The 18,345-nt window shown below is 53.6% G+C and overlaps 1 protein-coding gene across 12 annotated transcripts in view; it reads right to left on the minus strand.

The window, feature by feature from the left end:
- PPFIA4 (PTPRF interacting protein alpha 4) overlaps window positions 1-18,345 on the minus strand; it is a 92,532-nt gene that overhangs the window by 37,622 nt on the left and 36,565 nt on the right. For 7 of the 12 annotated variants that reach the window (XR_010412225.1, XR_010412224.1, XR_010412226.1 and 4 more), the window contains 4 exons: window positions 14,665-14,762; window positions 13,794-13,969; window positions 11,074-11,142; window positions 7,357-7,531 (listed from right to left, as the gene is read on the minus strand). Coding sequence is in view for 8 of the 12 variants with exons in the window: in XM_064593981.1 (XP_064450051.1) it covers window positions 7,357-7,531; window positions 11,074-11,142; window positions 13,794-13,969; window positions 14,665-14,762 (518 nt within the window). In the remaining 4 variants the exon portion in view is untranslated. Of the gene's footprint in view, window positions 1-4,507; window positions 6,870-7,105; window positions 7,212-7,356; window positions 7,532-11,073; window positions 11,143-13,793; window positions 13,970-14,664; window positions 14,783-18,345 lie in introns of those variants that run through there. The other 5 variants (XM_064593987.1, XM_064593986.1, XM_064593984.1 and 2 more) reach the window with 3 other exon arrangements.

An 18,345-nucleotide genomic window follows, 5' to 3' on the forward strand; every position in this document is an offset into this window, starting at 1 on the left:
CCCCTCCCTAATCCCTGCCTCTCCTCTGGTGTGACATTACCAGGGGCCTTGCAGGAAAGTGGGAGGTGAATAAATCAGCGTGATTGACGTCAGACACTGTCCATTCCCTGCAGGCCAACCAGCATGTCCCCCTCGCCACACCCTTCCATCTCTCCAGGCTGAAGGGGATCCTGGCCCCCTGCCCACAGTTCAGAGGATGAAGGCAGTTCTGCTGGGGGCAGAGGGAGGGCCTCACAAAGAACAATCAAAGGAAGAGAAGCTGGGGTTCTCTTCATGGGATGCTGTATCTTCCAACTACTGGCTGAAGGGAGAAGGTGGGTGGAAAATTGAGAAGATTCTGGACATAAATTACATAAGGACTAGCTGGGGAGATAGCAGGAGCTAGAATTTGAATGGACCATGAACATCTACTAAAAATTTTATTAACTCCAACTGCTTTAGGCTGAATTTGTCTGATTTCTTGCCAATTATAAGTTTCAGAATCATTACAGAAGTCTGGGGATTCGGAGCGTGATACATTCTAGCCCCCACCCAATTCTTCCGGGCCCCTGTTTGGGACTTCGCCCAGTTTAAACTTCCAGGCTCTGGGACCCATTCTGCACTTGCTCTGGGCTTAGCGGGACCATCTCTCCCATATCTGCCCTCCAGACTTGCTCCTGAAGAGGGCTGTCAACTCCCCACTCCCAGAAACTCTGCCTAAGGAAGAGAAGGAGGAAGCCCCAGAGTAGGCTCACAGGCCAAGGTGAGGGTGCAGAAGGGAGCAGCCCCCCGCCCCAGGGCCTATTTGTCTCCAACAACCAGTCAGGGTTAGGCCTATTGGGAGTCACAGACTGGCTTCATCTGCCCTATCTGTGGGGTTTTCTTCTTGAGTCTGTGTCCCTGTGTTTACAGTCTCACCTTCTTGGAAGGGCCGGAGAGGAATACCTACGTCATTTGCATGACTCTTAGCTCCCCCTGACTCACTGCCCTTGGAGATGAGGAGATCCCCACAAGCCTGGGTGCAACACCTTGGCTCTCAAGTCTACATTCACTCCCTTACTATCCACTAAAAACACTAAACTACACATTCAAAGGGGGGGGTCTGCTCCCCTCAAGTTCATTTCCTCTGTCCCTGGTACCTCCCAAGCTCCTAGGTGGATACAATCCCACCACCTTCAGTTGCCCTGCTTCTCACTGGGGAGCTAGGGGCAGTAAAGGACAAGCGTACTCGTCTCTACTACACAGCTGATAGGCTCTGGAGTGGCTGACATATTTTCTAAGTTTATTCTTCTTCACTCATCACGTCAATTGGAAACTGAGGTTCATATTCCTAACCTGGTTAGAATGAACAGTCCTCAGTAATGGCCACCAGGGTCAACTGTTCCTGATCATTGTCAGGGGTGGCCATTGTCTACCTATTTCTTCTTTGGTCTTGAAGTCCTTAAGCTTCCCACCAGAGCGACAAGCTGCTGGGATCTCAAAGGTGTGAACAGCAAACTTTGCCAAATGGAAGCCCAACCTCACCCATTATTTGCACAGAATAAACGACTGTCATCAAAGCACTGAGCCTTTCCTAAAATAAATGCTTAGCCTTCACAATTAAATTACAGATAAGACTCCAATTAATGAATAATGAGTGGTAGTTCTTTAGGGAAATTAGCTTAAATTCGGTCTCCAGTGGAAGTACCTGCAATAAATCAAACCGGGTTAATCAAATGTTACCTAATAATGGACTTCAGGGAATCCTCTAGAACGTAAAGATAAGAATTACTGGGAATTGGCATCCCAGTTGTCAGTGTGTAAATAGGAACTTCTTAGAGTGTTTAGCTAATTAGCGTGAACTGCAGAATGCTTCCAGTACCATTGGTTGCTTAGGTATCCAACTTTTCAAGGTCATCTATCTGGTCAACTAGAAAACGATTTCAGTGCTGCCGGTATAGTAGCTGGTAGGACCACCTGGAGAGGGAGGTGGAGGGGGACAATGGAAGGTGAGAGGAGAGGAGCCCCCTCAAATCAGGCGTCTGTTGCATGGATAGAACCCTATCACCAACATGTCACATCCCTTGGACTTGTCTGACTTCCTGGCTTCTGGGCTCCAGGCTGGAGCTGAGGTGCCTGGTGGTGCACCAAAGCTCAAGAAGGACTGAAGGTTCCAGGTTCGGCTGGGGTCTTGGCTAAGGACCCATAGGCCAGGCCTGGGTGGGAACCCCAAATCTCCACCCCATGGCAATTCTGGCTGTGCCTCTCCTCCCAGCCACAGGCAACCACCAGACACAGACTCTGCCTCTCACTCTGCCTGGAACATTCCTAAGGGAGGCAAAGGAAAGTGCTCTAGAAAAGAAATCTGGAATCTTCTTTCTTTTCTACAAACGCTGACAGAAACAGGATGTTGGGGTCTCATCTCAAGTTCAGCATGTCTATAACTAAACTCCCATGTCCACGTACGCTCGCTCCTTCCACATTCCCCATCCCAGTGGATGGCAACACTGGGAAACAGTTTTCAATCCAAAAAAAAAGTTTTTCTGGATTCTTTCAGATCTCATCCTGTAGCTAGCTGGCCACCACGGCTGGTCAATTCTACCTCCGTGGAGTGGGTGGGAAGGGACCCGCAGAGGCTTGCAGGCCCTAGGCCAGCACCTTCCCTCCTCTGTGTGCCCTTCCTGGGTCACAGGTTGCCTTGTCTTGCTCCCATCCTGTCACCTGTGCCCATGGACCCTGCCACCCTGTGCCATCAGTGTTTGGGACAGTGGTAGCCCTGGAAAGAATTTGGTGGGTTTTTTTGTTGTTGTTTTTTTAATTTATTACATTTTCTATTTTATTTTTTTAATTTTGTTAAAGATCTTTTTTTTTTTAAAGATTTTATTTATTTTTTAGAGAGCGAGCAAGAGAGAAACAGCATGAGAGGGGAGAGGGTCAGAGGGAGAAGCAGGCTCCCCGCTGAGCCGGGAGCCCGATGCGGGGCTCGATCCCAGGACCCTGGGACCATGACCTGAGCCGAAGGCAGCCGCTTAACCATCTGAGCCACCCAGGCGCCCAGGATTTGGTGTATTATGCTGTTCTCAAGGAGTCCACAGTTTAGGTGAGCAGAAGAAACATAGTCCACAGAAGCCAAGTGCCACATGAGTGTGGGTTTGGGAAAGGGAGCTGGGGCAGGGGGGGCCAAGGGGCAGAGGCTTGAGCTCACTTAAAACAGAAGCAAATAAAAGAGAGAGAGAGAGAGAGAAGCAAGTAACATTTGGTAGGGAGTCCTGGCACTGGGTCAGAAGTTTTAACATACATATTGTAGTAAAAGGACAAGGCACTGCAGTCAGAAGACTTAGCTTGGGAACCTACATCTGTCTCTCACCAGCTGTGTGGTCTGAGCCTTACAATTTCCTGTTCTGCAAAACAGCCAAGATAACACATCTCAGGGCTGTGAGGATTAAATGAGCTAATACATTGAGCATGCTTAAACGGTATCTGGCACACAATAGTTCCCAGTAAATTTTACTTTATTTAATAATAATCCTCCTAAAAACCCTCTGAGATAAGGTTGATTCATTTATTCACTCGAGTGTGTCCATCTAGGGACCCGAAGATCAATAATTCAGACCCAAGGGCCTTCCTCACAGCCCCCTGTGGGAACGGACGAGGAGAAGACTGCCTAGCATGGTGGGGTGCCGAGTGCCAGGGAGCAAAGGGTCGTTGCTTATCTAGTTCGGCTGGGGAGGGCCTGGTCATGCCTCCCAGGTGATGTTCCAAGTGGGTCTGGAAGGTTCGTTGCTGCAAAGGGAAGGCGAGAGGCACTCGTGTTGCCTTCTGGTGTTGGGGCTGAGGGACTGACATTTCTGAGTTCGGTGGACTCAGACTGGTGAGTGAGGGGGCACTGGAGCCAAGTCACAGGCAGCCCGTCACGCTACACGGAGGGGGTGGGCCTCTGATCGACAGGCAGAGGGGGCTGCTGCAGCATGAGCCGAGGGGTCATCTGAGCAGGGGCCGTGGAGGGGCAGTGGCCCTGGGAGCCTTGTGAAAGGCCAGGAGGAGGGCGGAGCTGGACCAGGTGAGTGGAGAGGAAGAAGAGGAAGAAATCAAGCCCAGCATCAGGGCTCCTCACTCCTTTTCCTAATTCCCTCGGCACAGGCAACCTGAACATTAGCCTTTCTAGCAATCCCATAGTTAGGTAAGTAAACAGAAGGTTCCTGACTTTATGTCTTTAAAACTCGGATGTTGGGGCGCCTGGGTGGCTCAGTCGTTAAGCGTCTGCCCTCGGCTCAGGTCATGATCCCAGGGTCCTGGGATCGAGCCCCGCATCGGGCTCCCTGCTCGGCGGGAAGCCCGCTTCTCCCTCTCCCGCTCCCCCTGCTTGTGTTCCCTCTCTCGCTGTGTCTCTCTCTGTCAAATAAATAAATAAAATCTTTTAAAAAATAAAAAATAAAAAAAATAAAAAATAAAACTCGGATGTTTACTTCCCAGAGGACTGTGGAGGAAGCTGGACAGGTCAGCTGAGCTCTAAGTTTAAAAAAAAAAAAGAAAAGACCAGAGCCATGTGTAGGTTGTCTTAAAACCAGGTTGTTTATTGGTACGTACACACCCACACTCACACTCATCCACACCCGCACACCCATTCCTGATGCACTGAGCCGGTACAGTACTGAGAAGGGAACCGACAAGATACAGGAGGCTGGTGAGAGGGGTTCGGAGCACTGGTGACTCTCCAAAACTACATTGACTGTGAGGCAAGGGGACACCAGGATAACAGCCTTCCATCACTGTATCACGAATTCTCTTGTCCGTCACCTCCCTGCAATACTCCCCAGGATGCCCTGAATAGACCCAGGTACATGGCCAACCATGACAGGGTGAAGTTGTGGAGGAGAAGCTGGGGCTGAATCTCCCACTTGGCTAGTCCATCAAAAGTCCCCGGATGCAGACAGAGGGCCTGGTGGTCCCCAACTCCACCCATCTTAGGAAACTGGGGTTTCTCCGTAATCCTAATATCCATCACCCAGGGATAGGGGCCTTTTCTCTCCATCCAACTCATTTGCTGCTCAAGAACACCTCCAGCTCCGTTCACAGCAGCCTGCTGGGCAGCGAGGGCAAGGAACAATGAGGGAGAATCAGAGCAGCTGACTGCCGTGCCCACACCCGGGGAGCCCACTCGGCCCCACCACGGGTGGACCTCTTCTCTACTGAAAAACAGCAGAAGGCTCCAAGCCCTGGCATCTCCAAGCCCTGGCATCGCTCCATCACTCCTTCTGGCCAGGGTGCTCTGACCCACTATCCCACCTGCTAGCCAAGCCCCTGCACAGAACCCAAGTCGATCAGGTTGCAAACCAGCTGCTCAGCCACCTGTAGGATGGCTCGGCACCGGCACTTCTCCAGGAAACCTGCTCCAGATACTCTTCCTCTCCTCTCACTGGGGTCCATCACCTCACCCTGAACTTGGGTCCCAAACACTTCCAGGCATTTTGGCAGGATGAGGAAGTGGCTAAGGAGGAGGGGTTTCTTGGGAATGACATTCCGACAAAACCGGGACCTCTATCCCTAAGCCCCAGTTGCCACCAAGCAGCTGAGGAAAGCAATTAAAATGTTGGAGGCTGGTGGGGGCAGGGGGGTCTCCGGAATTTCTGGAGGAGGCAGTCCCTGCACACCAAAAGAGCCCTGAACAAGGGGTGGGTGATTTAAGGGCAAGCAGGAGAGTGATGGCCTTCACCAACATTGGATTTCCTGGACCTGGCATAAGACTCACGGAAGGGGAAGCTTTATTTTCTTCCCAAGAGATCAGGGGAAGAGAGCCTCACACTACCTTTTCCCAAATCTGATTTGGAGGTCAATGTATCTTCAATCCACCCATCGTGTATATTCTTAGGGGCTGGATTACTAAAGAGGTGGGGCAGAGGAGGACAGCAGGGAAGGAATACTGGGAGCAGAGTGGACAGTGCATGGGTAGTTCTCTTCTGCCCCAGAGCCAAGACCCCACACAACCCCCCAGCCCTGCCCCAACAGCAGCTCTACCGTATACCTTTTGGCTGGGGCAGGACAGGACGCATTCCCCCTGCCTTTGGAGCTTCAGACTAACACAGGCCACTGGCTCTCCGTCTCGCTGGCCAGCCTGCACCTCTCCCTGGGCGGGAGGGTTGAGAGTTTCCCCATCCTTAACCTTGGCTCAAAGCTCAGGGGGCCATTTTTCTCAGATTTTTCCCCAACTCACGTTTGGGATTCATCTTAAGCAAGGGCCTGGAATCACCACCTTAGCCTTCCTCCTCCCCCAGCCTCACCATCCTGAAAGAGAACGGAGCCTTCCGCAGCCCCCACCCCCAGCCCCCACAGAGGTTCTGGACACGGGAGCTGCCCTTGTGGAGATGAGATGGGAAAGGCGCGATGCTGGGAGTGCCGAAACCAGATGTCAGACAGCTGGGATGTGCACAGGGACCGGAAGGCCCAAGAGCCTGAGCAAGGCAGAGTCTGAAGTGCCACTTTCTTGGAAGGGCCACCCCCAGCCCTTGGCACCATGTCCTGGTCTCTGGTGCAGGTCGCAGTCCAGACCAGGCCAGGTCCAGAAGAAGGAGGGTGAAGTCACACCCGGCCCTGGGCTACTGCTGTCCTGTCCCTTCTGCAGAATCCCAAGCATGGACAACTTGGACACCCAGCCACAGCCACAAGAGACTTACAAAGGACACACGGTGGGACTCAGGGTAGTGGGATGCCGAGGGGGTGGACGAGTATATTCTGAGATCCAGGCCAACTGGAAAGTCACCGACGAGACTAGGAGCCGTGAGAGGATGGGGAACGAGCAGGAGGGGCCAGGGCCAGCTGAGCCTGTGAAACCCAGCCGGAGGACGCTGGCCCTGGGGGCCGTGGCTAGTCCCGAAAGGCGGAGAGCATGTGTCCGTAGAGATAGTGGGAGCGAGCTGAGAGAGAGAGAGAGAGGGAGAGAGAGAGGCAGTGCGCCGTGAGCGGGGAGTCGTCCCGGGGGGCCAGGGGCTGCAGAGGCGTGAGCGCAAGCTTGCAAGCGCCAGGCGCCCCGGCAGCGGCGGAAGCAGAGGGGGGTGGGCCGGGCGGGGGGCAGCGCGCGCGAGCAGCGGCGGGGGGGCGGGGCGTGCGGCGGGGGGGGGCGGGGCGTGCGGCCCGGGCCCCGCCCACTTACCCCGCACCGCGGGCACACCCCCGCGAGGGCCGGGGCGGGAGGGGGGGTCAGCAGGAGTAGGTCCGAACCGTGGAGGGCTCCAGTCTCGGCGCCCCCGCCGTCCCGGCTGGGAGGAGTCGGCGGCCGCGGGAGAACACAGGGCGGCGGTTAGTGCGCGCGCTCCGGGGCCCGCCCCGCCGGCCCGCCCGCCGGCCCGGCGGCAGCGTTAGTGCAGCGGCGCCCGCAGGCCCCTCCGGCGGCCCGTCACTCACCCTCCGGCGTGATCTTCTTGGGCGGCGCGGGCGGGGGCTGCAGCGGCCCCAGGCTGGCCACGCGGAAGGCGGCCGGGAGCGTCTCCGCCGAGGCGCCGAGCAGGCCGCCGTGCGGGTCCCGCGGCCGGAAGCGCTTCCTCCAGGACGGCGCGCGCCGGAACACCTTGTCCTCGCCCTGCACGCGACACGCGGAGGCCCTCACTCCCGGCCCGCCCGAGGGCGGGGGGCTGGGGGGGGAGGGTCACCTCCCCTTTCGGGCTGAAGGAGACGCCTCCCAGGGGCCCCTGCAGGCTCCGAGACCCCCGGCCTCCAGGTGGGGTGGCGTCCCCGCTGGTCCGACCTGTCACCATCCCGCAGCATCCTGGAACTGTTGCCCTGCCCAGTCCCGTCATCTCAACCCGGCCTGCGGAAGCCCACTGACCTTTCAAGTATGCCCCCCCCGCCAGCCTCATGCCATGGGAAGTGGGCAGCGGCCAGCCCCCACAACCCCCCCCTCCCCCCCCCCCCGCCTCCTGCCTTCACTCTGGCTTCGGCCCGGTGCGCTGGAAGTGCACCCGGCCAGGAGTCGGGAGACCCTGCCATTTTACTAGCTCCGTGTCCCTGGGCAAGTTAAGGGACCTCTCTGAGCTTCCGTTTCTGTAAAATAGGAAGGACATTATCTGCCTTCTCTCTTTCTCAGGCTGCCTGTCCCTAATGGGATCGAGTGAGAGCACCTGGTGACAGTGATGGGTCAGGTGGCTGGCCGATCAGAGGCAGGCTCCTCCAAAGGCCTCTGCCATCTACCAGCTGAGTCTCCAAACTCTCTCTGCCAAAGGGCACCCAGAGCCATAACCCTACAGGATGCCCCTCTGCACAGGCTTCCCCAGCCCACCCTGAGGAGCCCACTTCCACCCTGCTTGGCAGCCATGTCTAATCTCCCCCCACCCCCAAGCCAACCCCTGTGTTCTCAGAACTGGTGCAGGCAGAGAGCTGCCAGAGGAACAAGGGACACTAACCCACCAGTTCTTGCCTCAACAACCCCTCCCAGCCCCAAGCCCTTGGGGTTTGCTGCTTGTGCCCTGCGGAGGCCAAATGCTCCTATCACTTCTTGGCACCATGTGCCTCTGTCCCAGCACCCACCCTAGTATCATCTTTTCATGTACTTATGAGATTATTTCATTAAGCTCTCCCTCTCCTTCTCCCTCTACTCCCTCAACTCTCTCCCTCTCACTTTCAAATTCTGTGCTCCACAGGACAGAGACCATGATCTTTTTTGTTCCAACCAGTGTATCCCCAGCCCCAAAGGTAGTGCCTGGGAAAATTGTACGCACTCAGTAAATATTTGTTAAATGAATGGATGGCAGCTGGCTTCCTATGCAGGCATCCCATCTGTGAGTTCATCAGGAACTTTCCTCATCACTTCTGTCCGCTCCATGATCCTGCCCTTAACCTAGCCCAGAGTGCTTTCCCTTTCTCTCTCTCTCTCCCTCCCTCCCTGCTTCCTTCCCACTCTCTTTTTCATTTCCACCTTCTGCCAACCCTAAGACTTGTGTCTGTATCGCTTGTCCCCTAGAAGATATCCTTCCTGCTCCTCTCCTCTTTTCCCTGGAGTCCTGCTCTCCATGTAGGGGGAGAATTGGATGCAACCCTCCAGGGCCTTGGAGTCCTGCTCTCCATGTAGGGGGAGAATTGGATGCAACCCTCCAGGGCCTTGAAGCTAGAGAGGGGAAACTGAGAACCAGAATTGACAGAGGAAACAGTTCAAGAGACCAGCTCAAGGTTGCTGATGCTATTAGATGGCTGGACAGGAAGCAGTCTCCCTGGATCTCCGACCTCCCCTGCACCCACCACCACCAAATCCCACCTTATTCCCAGAACCTGGCCTTCAACTTTGAGCTTCCTGCAAGAACCAGTCCTCTGCAGCCCCACACCTAGCTGCATCCCAGAAATCCCTCTGTGCTGCCAAGATGACATCATCTACTCAATAACCCCACCCCAATGTCTGAAGCCAGAGAGGCTGGGTAGCTCTACATGCTTCCGGGAGGCAGCAGGATGTGAGGGAGAGAAGAGGAATCAGATACACTTTCACTCCATCCCTGCTCTGCCATGCATCGGCGTGTGACAGTAGGGAGGTCACCTCTTTGAGCTTAGCTCCTCATCAGTCAGTCCAATGGGATAATAACCCGTCCCACATGATGAGTGTGAGCATAAAATGAGATGTCTGTCACCACTATACCCCTCTGCCTAGGCCAATGCCTGGCCCAGAGTAGGCCTTCAAAGAATATTTTTGTAAGGATGGAAGGAATAAATAGCTTTCTAATTAGAAAGCACCACACTAAGATATACAGGCATCATTTTTCCAAGCAGCATCAAAGAAAGCTAAGATCCTAGGTGTGTGGGGAATAAGAGGAGGGTTCCACGTAGCAGGGGCATTGGGAAAATTAAGATCTCTGGGAGTGGGGATAGCTGGTGGGGTCTGGCAATTTATCTCCTTGACAGGAATACACACACACACACACACACGTAAATTATGTGTGTGTGTAAATAACACACTCCAAATTTCAAGGTACCTCTGTGAAGAAAATACCCCTCCACAAATTCTGTGTATTCCTGAGTGTGTCCTATCTACTGAAGCAGAACAATCATTCCACAAAGGTGGACTTTAGCCCTGTTAAACCCAATGGAGAAAGACTAATTGATACGTAGGTAACACCAATGGGGTCCCAAAAAAGAGGCCCAAAAGTCTAAACAGAGGCATTGGTCGGGGCAGGGGTGTGTAGAAAGGGACGCTACACAGACCTGGGAGAGCAGAAGAAACAGATCTGGTTGAAGATGGAAACATTAAAAATAAATAATCTGGGCTCTTTTTTTAACTTGTTTGGAGCCAAGGCAACCAAGCCTGACCAGATAGGCAAAGGCACGCAAGGCTGGTGATGGGAAAGTGGAGGGAGGGAGGAGGGGAGGGGGAAGAGGAGGAGGGCTGAGGAGGGGGCTGCCTCCTCAGGAGACAGGTACCTTTGGGCAGGCATCTCCAATGGGAGCATTACAGCTCAGGACATCCGGACATTTAGGACAGCCTAAACTCAGGGAAAGGCCTGACGAAACCCAGGGAAAAAGGCTGGTTTTTCACTGGCCAGGGGGGCCAGGAGAGGAGAACCTTAACTTGGCTTGAAGGTAACTCAAGAGTAGAACTGGAGAGGAAACTGCACTGATAAACATCTGGAGCAGCGTGTCAAACCACACGGCCGAACCAGCAAGCAGACCCTTCTTTTAAGGACCTCAGCATAACGCCGACCTCCGAACAACCACGCTCTGACAGATGGGAATCCTGAGAAGCAGGCTGGAGTCATGCTGTGCCAAGAGCACTGAGAGATGGGGTCTGAGAAATGAAGAAAAAGGTGTGATCCCAAAGAGATGGCCTTTGGGGGGAACCTTCAATCCTGTGTGGTTAGGAGGGCAGTGGGGCACAGAGTTGGAAGATGCTAGAAGTATAACACATAAGAGCCTTTAGTTTTTGTACAAGGAGTTTCATGGAGACTTCCCTAGGCCTATTGTTAGGTCTGGCCCTGCCCCTCCCCACCCCAAACTCCCTGACTTCATCCCCAACCCCTCCAGCTCTCCTCCCTTAGGCCACCCCACCAATCATCAGCCCAAGGAAAGCACAACTCATGGATTTCAACCCAGCGAACCAACAATGCCCAAATCCCAGAGGCCCCTAATTCACAGCCAAGTACTCACATCATCCAGCTTCCGGTCTGTGCCCAAGGCCAACAGGTTGTTGAACTCTCTTTCCATCACCTGGCGTGCCTGGAGTCCACAGGGTGAGAGACGGAGAGATAGGAGGGGTATAGTTAATGACCTCTATGCCATCTTGCTCCTGTTAGGATTCTTTCATATGGAGCACATTAGAAAACTGTAACTTTGAACAAAGTAGGACCACAGAATGCATGGATGTGCAGGATTCACTTACTGGGGGAAAGCCCCATATTCTGTCTATACGGGAAAATCATGCATTCCTATCTTTCTGGAGGGGTAAATAAGCATGTAGACCATGGAAAATAAGGATTTAGGGCGCCTGGGTGGCTCAGTCGGTTAAGCGACCGCCTTCGGCTCAGGTCATGATCCTGGAGTCCCTGGATCAAGTCCCGCATCGGGCTCCCTGCTCGGCGGGGAGTCTGCTTCTCCCTCTCCCACTCCCCGTTTGTGTTCCCTCTCTCGCTGTGTCTTTCTCTGTCAAATAAATAAATAAAATCTTTAAAAAAAAAAAAAGAAAAGAAGGATTTAATTTATTTAGATTAAAGAAACATATTTCATAAGGCTCCACATCAAAAATTTCAGCCAGGAGGACTGCTCAGTCATAGATGTTGGTGGCCCTTGGGCTGATTAGTGCCTACAGGCCCTGACTCAGCCTCCCAGGAGCCTCACTCAGCAGGAGATTTGGGAAAAGCCAGGAACAACAACGTTTTTGAAACTGCCACCAGATTTTTTTTTTTTTAAGATTTTTATTTATTTATTTATTTGACAGAGAGAGACACAGCGAGAGAGGGAACACAAGCAGGGGGAGCGGGAGAGGGAGAAGCGGGCTTCCCGCCGAGCAGGGAGCCCGATGCGGGGCTCGATCCCAGGACCCTGGGATCATGACCTGAGCCGAAGGCAGAAGGAAAAAGAAATAAATCTTTTTTTTTTTTTAAGATTTTATTTATTTGACAGAGAGACACAGCGAGAGAGGGAACACAAGCAGCGGGAGTGGGAGAGGGAGAAGCAGGCCTCCCGCGGAGCAGGGAGCCCGATGCGGGACTCCATCCCAGGACCCTGGGACCATGACCTGAGCCGAAGGCAGACGCTCAACGACTGAGCCACCCAGGCGCCCCACCCCCAGATATTTTTAACCATTGTTGATGAAGAATTCCACGCTGGGTCAGCTCCCACTTCCTCTAAGAGCTGAGCTAAATGGACCAGTCAGGAAAACCAGAAAGGTTAGCAAGCACCAGAGAGGTCTCCGGCAGCTCTTTGCAGACGCACGGCTACGCAAAACCCGGACACATTTAGAGGCAGGAGACCAACGACAGAGAAGAACAAGCCCATTTCTGGGTGGAAAATGTTAACCCCAGAGCTTCGGAAGGCCTGCCTCCTAAGTGATGGGAAAGGAGAAGCACAGTCAATTTCCAAGTATCCAGATGACACTGCCCCTCAGGGCAGTGAGGGGTGAAGCTGATGCAAACTTCAGCAACGTCTCCCCAGGCTGTGGGAGCGGGCGAGAAAGCAGAGGAGGTCGGAGATGGGCACGTCCAGAAAACCGCATGGGGGGCAGGGGACCTCAGCTCTTAGAGAACAGGGGATCTGTGCCCTCCATTCTAACTGGTTTGGAGGGGTCACCGCAGAGGGCCTATGGGACACACTGGCCCTGCGTGCTGCCCGACACCCCCAAAAGGCCAACGCGCCCCCCAGAATTACGAGACAACACCACCAACCCTCACACAAGCCAACACGCATCTGCTCCCGGAATAGCTTGTGCGGCTCTGGCGGCTGAATTTCAAGAGCCCTGACAGCTGCACACAGTCCAGACAAGGGTGGCTAAAATGATCAGGGCACAGAGGCGCGTCTATATGAGGAAAGCCTAAAAGAATTAAGACCATTCTGTCTGGAGGGACAAAGGCTTGGGCCCCGAGGCAACACAATCAGCGTCAATGAAATGACCAAAGGTGAGGCCGGGTCAAACCCAGTCAGTGAGGAGGAGGCGGTGCCCTTCCTTCCCCAGCGAGAGCCTGACGGGGCACGTTCAGGACAAATAAAATCAGAAAGTACTTTGCACAAGAGAGTCCATTGCCCACAGGAAGTGAGAAAGGCCAAACATAAATAGGTTCAAGAGAGTTTAGCTATAGTCTTGGATAACAGCTCCATAATAATTATGAAACATAACTTAAAGAGATGTCTCATCTTTTGAGCTGGTGACAGGGAGACAAAGCCCTGGCACGGAGAGGCTCGGGGCTGTGTTATTTGGTATGTTTAGCTTTCTCAAGCCTGGGAGCCCAGGAGCAGATCCTTAGGGTGGGAGACAAAGGAGACAGTGGGCTCTCTGATCACCTCAGACCCCGGGGCTAGTTCTCCTCTAAGAAAAGTCGGGTCAGAAAAGCAGGGTGAGGAAAAGGCGCAGAGTGTCAAAGGCAAAGATGGGCTCGGGGGAGAGAAAGGGTGCCCACGGCAGGGAGGGGATGAACACAGTGTTGTGGGGGTGGGCTGGGTGGGCTCTGTATGTCAAGGACACTGGTTCCCTGGGCAGCTTGGTTATGCACCGGGACCACTTGGAGGTTTGAAGCCATTGTGATTCCCCTCTGAGACAGGCCCTAGAATGGTCCCCCAACAAATCCATAAACCCGTGTATGTGAGCAGGAGAGAGTAGGAGAGTGGGGCAGAGGGGGAGCCTGAGATTGAGACTGATTGATGACAAGGATGCCCACCTGGGTATTCTGCGTGGGGATCTGGAGGACCAGGGCCAGCGTGTTGTGGTCAAAGTTCTCATCCAGGGCCAGCAGGGCCCCGTGCACGCCGCTCTCCTGCAGGTTTCCTGCGTAATCCCGCAGCCCAATGGACTGGACCCAGTGAACCACCTGGTCATTGGTCCAGACGAGCACATCTGGAGGGCAGAACAAGAAAAGAGGCAGGAAGAGGCAAGAGGTTTGGCCACGCCCCCTCCGGAGACAGAAATGTGGCTCCCTGGACCCAGAGCGCCAGTCTAACCTGCTTTCTGTCTTTGGTCTGTCTTCCCTGGCACCTGGGCTCCTAGAGAACAAGCCCCACTTCCCTCCATCCCTGCCAGCCAATAGGACTCAAGGCCAGGCCATCAGGCTCCCGGCTTTCTCCCCAGAGCCCTTGCCTGGGCCCTCTCCTGCCCCCAGGCTGGAATGGTCCTCTTATTTTTCCACCTTTGAAGGGTCTTCTAAGACTTGTCTCTCTTTCCCGCCCAATGCCACCCAGATCACCAAGTTCCATGAGCACTTTCCCATACCAGTCTCTAGCGCTAGGAATCCTAGGGGATTCACTGCATTTGTCCAGTCGGTGGCCATCGTTGGCGGGGGGGCGGTTACAGCTGACTGGGCAGGGACTGTTTCTTCTCCACCAGATGGCAACATCCTTTGGGCATGGACTATGTCTGCCTCATCACACAGACTGGGGCTGAGTCTTCCCTCTTGGGTTTGGAGCTTCCCCGAGGCACAGAATGCCTCCTCTCCCCACCACTCACCCAGGGCAGGGAACAGCAAGGTAGGAGCCTGCTCCCCCAAGGCTGATCCATGCCTTTCAGAGGAGGCCCGCTGAGCTTGACCAGCTTACCCTTGATCTCGTGCTGGCTTTCCTCCCGTCTTTTCTCCAGCTCCTTGCGGTCATAATTCAGCCTCTTCAGACACATGATGCCGTACTGAAGACTGGTTCTGCAGGCACATAGCCCTCCCTGAGCCAGAGTCTCAGTGGGGCCACATTCCTGCCACCTCTGCTCCACATCCACCACCAGCCATAGCATGTCCAGGCCCACGTCTTCCAGCTCAAAGAGCCTCCCAGCCTACTCACGTTCCTCCTTCTCCCAGGGCTTACATGTGACCCAGCCCAAGGCTACTTCCCCTCCTCTGCCCAACCCACGTCCTCCCTCTCAGCCAGGGTATGGGTCTGACAGATGGAAGGAAAGTTCTCTGAATGAAGCAACAGCCCCCCACGCTCTAGGCTCTGGAATGACCCTACAGATATCTGACCCATATAGTTAGGACCCCACAGAAAGATCCCTAAGATATTTCTTTGATTCCCCATTTCACTCAGAGTCCTTACAATAACCTACGCATGCTACACGATTTGCCTTGTACGCTGACATCTCTGTTCTTCCTCAAACACAGCAGGCACGCTACGCCTGCCTATGTGCCTCAGGGCCTTTGTACTAGCTGCTCCCTCTGCCTGGAACACTCCTTCCCCAATCTGTTGCATGGCTCACCCCCTGTCTCCTTTAAGTCTTCGCTCAAATATCATCTTCTCAATTCAATGGTCACCTTGTCCACCTGATTTAAAACTACAACATCACCATCACCACTGCAGCCCATACTCCCAACCCCCTTACCCTGGTCTAATTTTTTTCCTCGCACTTTTTGTCTGTTAACATAGTATATATATACAGTATAGATAGATTAATGGATGGATAGGTGGATGGATGGATGGATAGATAGATACTATCTACAGATAGATAGATAGTTCCTTGTCTGTCTCTCCCAGTTAGAATGTAAACTCCATGAGGGCAACTCTGTTTTGTTCACTGATATATCTCAAACCCCTGGAATAGTGCCTGGCACATAGTCAATACCATTTATGGTGTTAATGAATGAAATGAAATGGTTCACAGAAAGTACTAAACGTACTTAAACAGTACCAGGTGCAGAGTAAGCATTCAATAAATAATCACAAGCCAGGCCAAGAACCACAGAACCAGCAGGTTAGAAGGGACCCCACAGGCCACCAGTCCAAGCCCCCATTTCACACAGGCGTCTCCTGTGTAGCATCCTTCTGAGCAGTGTGAACACTGTACCCAGCACCTCTGAGACGGGGAACTCACGACCTCTTGAGGTGCTCATCCCACCTTTCATTAGAATGTTCCTCCTTCACTTGAATACTGCTTTTCATTCAAGCCTCTCTGGGTTTTGTCATCTATCAAACGGAGGAATAGACGTTCCCAACTCTATTACTGAGGCATCGCCTTGTGAAATTAAATTACGCTGCCTACTCCCTCCTTCTCTCCCCTCAGCTCCACCCAGGCAGCCCTGCTTCCTAGAACAATCCCTCGCAGCTCACAGACACCCCTTCTAGGAACCCTCTTTTGGCCCAAGGCAACCAACCAATCGTTGCTCAAGCCACTGGTTTAAGCCTTGGTCCGCTGGAGGCGGCAGAAACACACACACCTCCTGACCGGAAATGCCTTCTGCCTACTTTCCATCTCACTTGCTATCATTTTCTGTCCAAGTCCTAGGACTTTCTTTTTTTTTTTTTTTAAAGATTTTATTTATTTATTTGACAGAGAGACAACGAGAGAGAGAACACAAGCAGGGGGAGTGGGAGAGGGAGAAGCAGGCTTCCCGCGGAGCAGGGAGCCCGATGCGGGGCTCGATCCCAGGACCCTGAGATCATGACCTGAGCCGAAGGCAGACGCTTAACGACTGAGCCACCCAGGCGCCCCTAGGTCCTAGGACTTTCAAAGCTGTTGCATTGCATGGAGAAAATTTGAAGTCCGATCAACTTAGGTCTGAATGCAGCTGTGCCACTTCCCAGCCCACGGGCCCTCAGCACATGGAAATGAGGCCACCCCTCTCCTGCGGTGCTGCCGTGGGCATCACAGGTGGTCGTGCGTGGAAGGGCTCGGCCTCGCCCCCGGAGCATCCAGGCACCCGGCAATGGTACCACTATCAGGAGAACGCTGCCGATGATTGTGTGTGCCGGTTCTCCTATCAAAACCGCCGGTTCTCTAGGAAAGCTGCTCAAGGGAACACGATGCTCCAAGGAAAAGAGCTCAGAAATCGATGTCAAGAAAGAAGGATGTTGGCCCCAGTCTGTGTCACCTGGTGACACTCCTGGTCTCTGTCGGGCTTGTTTTCCTCACACAAAGGAGGGTTTTTAAATATGTTTTGCCATAGGGGCGCCCGGGTGACTCAGTTGGTTAAGCGACTGCCTTCGGCTCAGGTCATGATCCTGGAGTCCCGGGATCGAGTCCTGCATCGGGCTCCCTGCTCGGCGGGGAGCCTGCTTCTCCCTCTGACCCTCCCCCTCTCAAGCTCTCTCTCTCTCTCATTCTCTTTCTCAAATAAATAAATAAAATCTTTAAAATAAATAAATAAATAAATATGTTTTGCCATAAAAATTATGATAATTTTTAAAAACATAAGAGCATGCTTATGAAATGTTAAGGGGAATAAAAACAGGTATATAGGTAGTTGAGGTAAGGAACAGGGAAATGCTTTAGAAACCCTGAAGTACTCCAGACTTAGAGCTGAATCTGGAACCACGTGTGCAGGCTGAGCTCTCCTGGGGCCTTTGCAGAGGGTCACCAGGAGGACCTCCAGAATGCTGGGTGGGGCCGGGCTGACTGATCCCCTGGCCGACCAGGCACATCCCAGCTCGGCAGGGGAGTAGCCCTTCTCTCCCCAGCCCTATCAATCACTGAGGAGGGGACAGGTGCAGCCAGGCCTGGCAGCCTCTGGGACAGAGACAAAAGATTCCCTTTCGGCCCTGGGAAGGGGTGGGGGAGCGCCGAGGGAGGTCACAGTAGGGAGTTCTAGCGTCACAGGCTCTGCGGTGTGGTGGCAAGGGGGCTAGACTTGGCTACCATCCCTGATGCTCCTTCCCATGCCTCAGTTTCCTCCCCCATAAAACGGGGAAGCTAGCTAGACCCCTTACAAATTGAACCTTCCGTGGTTGATGAGTCAGAGAGACCAAGAGACGTCCACAGAGCCCCAAGAGAACCTTGAAAAGCCACACGCTCCCAGCCCCAACATTCGTCGCATTATCCTCTCATTCTCCTCGGTCTGAACACCAGCTGTGCCACTTTCCAGCGGAGTGGCACTCAGAATATGCGAGGTGGGGTCATACCGCTCCTGCAGGGCAGCCATGGGCATTAGAGGTAAAAGACAAAGAACCTGGCTCAAAGAGCGAGGTTCCTGTGTGATTTGAAGCTAGATGTTAAAAAGCCTTCCTAGCGACTGTCAACCCCTGGAATGACCACCCACCTTGCTCCCCCACGCAAGTGCCCCCCCCTGTGCTCAAGCAGGTAGCGCAGTGCATGAAGCAGGATCTGGGGACTGCGCCTACCTGTGGCAGGAGGGCGGCCACCACCAGCTCCAGCTGGCTGTCTCCATGCTAGAATGTGTCAACAGAGCTTCCAGTTTTTTAAGAGAAGCCAGACATCCAGAATTTTGTGCAAAATTTCCTAGTGTTTAAATGCTGGCAACTAAATTCATAATCTTTAAAATACCGTGTCAGCCAAACAAA

Source organism: Mirounga angustirostris, unplaced genomic scaffold (assembly GCF_029215605.1).
Source record: "Mirounga angustirostris isolate CCGP_5_RB_7025 unplaced genomic scaffold, mMirAng1.0.hap1 SCAF_6, whole genome shotgun sequence".
NCBI classification, from domain to species: Eukaryota; Metazoa; Chordata; class Mammalia; order Carnivora; family Phocidae; genus Mirounga; species Mirounga angustirostris.